Here is a 4,549-nt window from a genome sequence, read left to right as displayed (position 1 = left end):
TGGCCAGCAGAGCGCGGGGCCCAGCCACAGCCGCTTCAGAGGCGCCCACCAGGTCTGCCCTGGTGGAAACAGGATTCCAGGGGAGAGGCTGCAGCGATGCTTCCTGGGCTCAGGAGGCACAGGGTGAACATCTGCGGGGGACTGACCTCGTGCCACCCGCTCCTTCTCCCGCAGATTCCCTACGCTCGAGGCACTTAAAAGGGCCTGCTTCTAATTTTCCAACTTTTTAGGCATCTAGCACGGGGAAAAAAAAATTCTGGTGACCTCCAACATTTGCCCCTGTTTATATGACCGTCTTGTCCTAGTCAGTCCTTTCCGGTTCTTTTTCACAGAAATGCATCAGCAGAGGGGAGCTGCAGGTCTCCTTGTCCTACCAGCCTGTGGCGCAGAGGATGACCGTGGTGGTGCTGAAAGCCAGACACTTGCCAAAGATGGATATCACCGGCCTCTCAGGTAGAAGCTATTTTCTCCAGCTCTGAATGTGTAGAGGAAAAATCTCCAAGTTCACTTTCAGATCTTTCCACCCATCTTCTCTGCGGATTTTTCCGTTTGCACACTCTTCCTCAAACTCCTTCTCAGGCGATAGATCCCTAGGAGCGATCCGTGACTCACCAACAGATGGTTACACAAACAGGACCAAATCCTTCCTACTGTGAGACCAGCAGTTGCATCGTTCTGGCCTCGCCTGCTCTGCTCACAGAGACGGCATTTGTCGGATTCAGGAGGCCCCCTTGTCGCTTCTGGGCAGCCCGTGCAGGCGCTGCTGCCACCCGCCACTGCCCTGAGCAGCGCGGTTTCTGCTTGCGTCTGCCTCGAGCCCTGCCCCCAGGAGAGGGTAAAGAGAGCAGACGCAGAAGAGGGGAGCGACAGGCTCAAAACAGGAGTGAATTCATCTGACATCAGGAGTGACTCTGGTGTTTTTATTTGTTGTCCGTTTGGGTTGGGTTTGTTGTTCTGCTGTTTGAAGTGAGTCGCTGAGCAGCTGTTCTGGCGACTCTGACTCCCAGAGCTCTGAATGCCCCCAGCAGAGCTTCCGTCAGGATTATGGGAAAATGGTTGGAATCAACTTGAGATTCGCTAACAGCCTGTCTGGTAGCGCATTTAGTCATGGTTTTACCGCTTTTTCCTGTACACCTCAGAAATTATGCAGACTAGGGTTAGTTCTCTATTGTAGGCCTTAAATTTTACTTTTTTTTAAAAAAAAAAAAAGGCAAAAAAAAGCTTTCCAAGCTTTCCATGTGTGGCCCCCAGCCACAGGATGAATTTTCCAGTAATGTTCTTCTACCAGCTGAATCCAGCAAGGCTAACGCCGTTTCTTTATATTATGCATAAGCTTATCTGTTCAGTTGGATTAAAGAAGGTGGAAATGAGCCGGTGTCAGCTGGGCCACGGCCTCCAGCTTCAGGGCGTGCGCTGACGGGGGAGGGGAGGCTCTCTGTGCCTGGCCTCTTAATTTTATTTCTAAATGACTGTCTGCATGAAGAGCAAGCTGACTGATACAACAACAGAGCGAGACTGACGGAAGAGTGAAGGGTTTTCTTAAACCTTCCTTTTTTTCAGTACTTCCCACTATAAATATTTTCTGTCCTCAAATTACTAAAACCATTTTGACGCTTTGTTGAGCCACTTCCTGAAATAGGGTAGAAATATTTCTTGTTACAGATGACAGTGAATAGTGCAAGTTTTGGCCAGTCAGGCACTGCCCACATCAAAAAGGCACCTGTTTGATGTGGGAATGGCCCATCCTAGCTGCACCTCGCCCGCGCCCAGCCCTCCCCACCGGGGATGCTGGCGGTCCCCGAGCACTGCCTGGCGTGAGGAAATACGCCAGCAGGGCCCACCTCGGGGAGAGAGCCGCCGGGACTCAGACCAGTCGCTCGAGCTGGCTCCAGCTCAGCAAGCTGCACCCCGTCCTTCGCCCCGCGGGAGGGTCACTGGGCTGCGTTATTAGTTCATTTCTCTCTTCTCTCCAGCAGATCCCTACGTGAAGGTGAATGTTTATTACGGAAGAAAGCGCATAGCCAAAAAGAAGACGCACGTGAAGAAGTGCACTCTGAATCCTGTCTTCAACGAATCCTTCATCTACGACATCCCCGTCGATCTCCTTCCTGACATCAGCATTGAATTTCTAGTTATCGATTTTGACCGTACCACGAAAAACGAAGTGGTGGGACGGCTCATTCTGGGCGCGCACAGCATCACCACGGGCGGCGTGGAGCACTGGCGAGAGGTGTGTGAGAATCCTAGAAAGCCAGTGGCCAAATGGCACAGCCTGAGCGAATACTAGCAGAGGTTGCGGCAGCGACAGCCGGCTCCTAGAACAGACTTAAACCTTGTTTTAGCTGTAGAACTAAACTTTCGTAAAAAGCAGCAGCTGATTGGTTCTCTAGTGATGTGATTTTGCAAGGCACTAAAATTCTAAAGAGCATTAAATAATAAAAAAAACCCACGACTATATATACAGTGTAATCACGCTACTGCATGCCTAATACAAACTGAAATTAGTGTAACTACCAGTATCCAGTTGCAGATTTTAATACAATTCTCTGTCACTATGGAAGTTGTGTTTGTGCTGAACTGTCTTTGCTGGTATTCACCGAGATTGGCCTGTCTTTATTAGGCTTCTCCCAAAGTTCCTGAATTCTGCTGTTTAACCTCTAGTTTCTTGTTCGTTTGCCTGCCCATTGGTTCTTGCGGTTCTGTTCTTTGCTGGTTTGGGAGGACCAACCACATTTCCATATCAGGGTGGTTTAGAATTCTGCACTAGCACAAAGGAAAATGGCACTTTCCTTCAGAGAAGAAATAATTCAGTTGCCAGGTACCGAAACGCGTGCCCTTGCGATATACTTGTTGTGGAGCTGTAAGGTCACAACATCAAAGATTTGCGTCTAAAACCGAAACAGCGATGACTGATCGCGTTGCTTTTGCCACATGGACGTTAGCAGAGGCGTGACCTTGCGGGCTGTGGGGACAGGGGAAGCTCCGCGCTGTTCCGCTGGACCGAGCCCTGTCTGCGCGTGAAGGGCCGAGACACCCCCAGACCCGATGTGCCACTGACGGGTAAGGAGACGCCTGCTGATTCCGTTCGCAGCAGACGTGGAAGTCTGCACGGTCGGCAGGTTCTGGTACAGCGGCGTAACTAATCTGAGACAGGACGATATATTGGGGGAAGAGGCTTTAGGTGAAAAGCTGCCAAAGCTTCCCTTGCTCTCCCTGGAGTCAGTCCGCGTTCTGCCTGACCCTGTCGTGACCCGCGAGCCAGCTCTCAAACAGCGAGCGAACGTCGGGCAAAGTCGGTCGCTAGGAAGCGTGTCAGACTCTTCGCGAAGTTAATTTTCAGCCTTTCAAGGCAGCTTGTGTTAGTTCTTACGTTGAGAACGACTGCCGAGGCTTAGGCTCTGCTCAGCGTCAGCTCCGGAGCGTACAGGTCGTACCTGAGGAGCGTGAGCTGCAGCACTGCCGGCTGTTAGCGCTGAAGAGTCAGTCGTTCTGCAGAGAAGTTCACAGAGCTCCACCCGTACGCGTTCGGACGCGGCTGCGTTAGAGCCCGCGGTGAACCCGTGAGCCTCTGAACTGCTCTTGTACAAGACAGGAGCATCCTGGCCGGTAACTCGATTTGATTCTTACTACGTTCAAGCCAGGAAAGACACAAGGACGGTAACTGGCAGCAAATAACTGACTGTGAACGCTGGTGGTAAACCGAGCCGAAATACTTGGAACAGGCTTAGAAACTCAGATGATTTCTGAACGCTGCAGTGGCAGTAAGAAGCTGAAGCGAGCGTGCAAAGAGGCAAGTAGAAGACCACAAATCTTCAGCAGACAGTTAGTTGCTTCCAGGCAGCCAGTCTGTTCTGTGCCCAGCAGAATGTAAATAATGTATTATAATTTCAAGAAGTTAAGATCATTTAACTACTTACAGGACTTGACTGCTGACTTTTAGAGCCCTGTAGGAAAAGATGATCCTTTGTCCTAACAAGAGTGGAATAACTGAGCAAGTCTTAGCCAGCTGCTTGGCCAGCCGCCGGGAGGGCTCTTCGTGCGAGCAGTCAGGGCTTGGCTCGTTGGCAGCACGTGGGCATCTCTTCCTTGGAAACTGTGTTTGGAGAGCTGGATTTGCTCACTCGTAGCTGGTCACTCGTGGAAACTGCCTCCACTCTGGCAGTGGTTCGTTAGCCCCAGACGTCGCGTTGAAGCTGAAGCTCTCTGTCGCTCAGCCGATGGAAGCGTGGACTTTGTTCGTGCTTTATCGATCCCCGTGAGGAGGATTTCTGCCCGAGGTTAGAGTAGTTTCATCTTTGTCTTAAATGCTTTCTGGCTCGTGCTCTGTCGGTGGCTCACAGCCACAAACCAGAGAGCGAATTCTCTCTTGGAATTGGTGTAGATCCCTTTCAATCCTGCGTTTTGCACTAGGCCATTGCGCTGCTGAGGTTCAGCAACGGTCACGGCTTCTCCTGGGAACATGCTTCCCAGCACCGCTCCCAGCACCCGGGCAGGAGGTGCTGGCCAGGACAGCAGCGTCCCCGCGTTCCCGTCGGTGTGAAAAGGTGCT

General features: G+C 51.5%; 1 protein-coding gene across 1 annotated transcript in view; it reads left to right on the top strand.

The window, feature by feature from the left end:
* Positions 1–2,774, top strand: part of SYT11 (synaptotagmin XI) — a gene marked incomplete at its 5' end in the record, with an annotated part of 6,071 nt that extends 3,297 nt beyond the window's left edge. Inside the window, 2 exons of the mRNA XM_010138531.1 lie at positions 333–453; positions 1,977–2,774. Of these exons, the coding sequence (XP_010136833.1) occupies positions 333–453; positions 1,977–2,287 (432 nt within the window). The remainder of the gene's footprint in view (positions 1–332; positions 454–1,976) is intronic.
* Between the last annotated feature and the right edge of the window lie 1,775 nt (positions 2,775–4,549).

The sequence above is a fragment of the Buceros rhinoceros genome, unplaced genomic scaffold (assembly GCF_000710305.1).
Source record: "Buceros rhinoceros silvestris isolate BGI_N320 unplaced genomic scaffold, ASM71030v1 scaffold22296, whole genome shotgun sequence".
In the NCBI taxonomy this organism is placed as follows: Eukaryota; Metazoa; Chordata; class Aves; order Bucerotiformes; family Bucerotidae; genus Buceros; species Buceros rhinoceros.
This window is presented reverse-complemented; position numbering and strand designations above follow the sequence as displayed.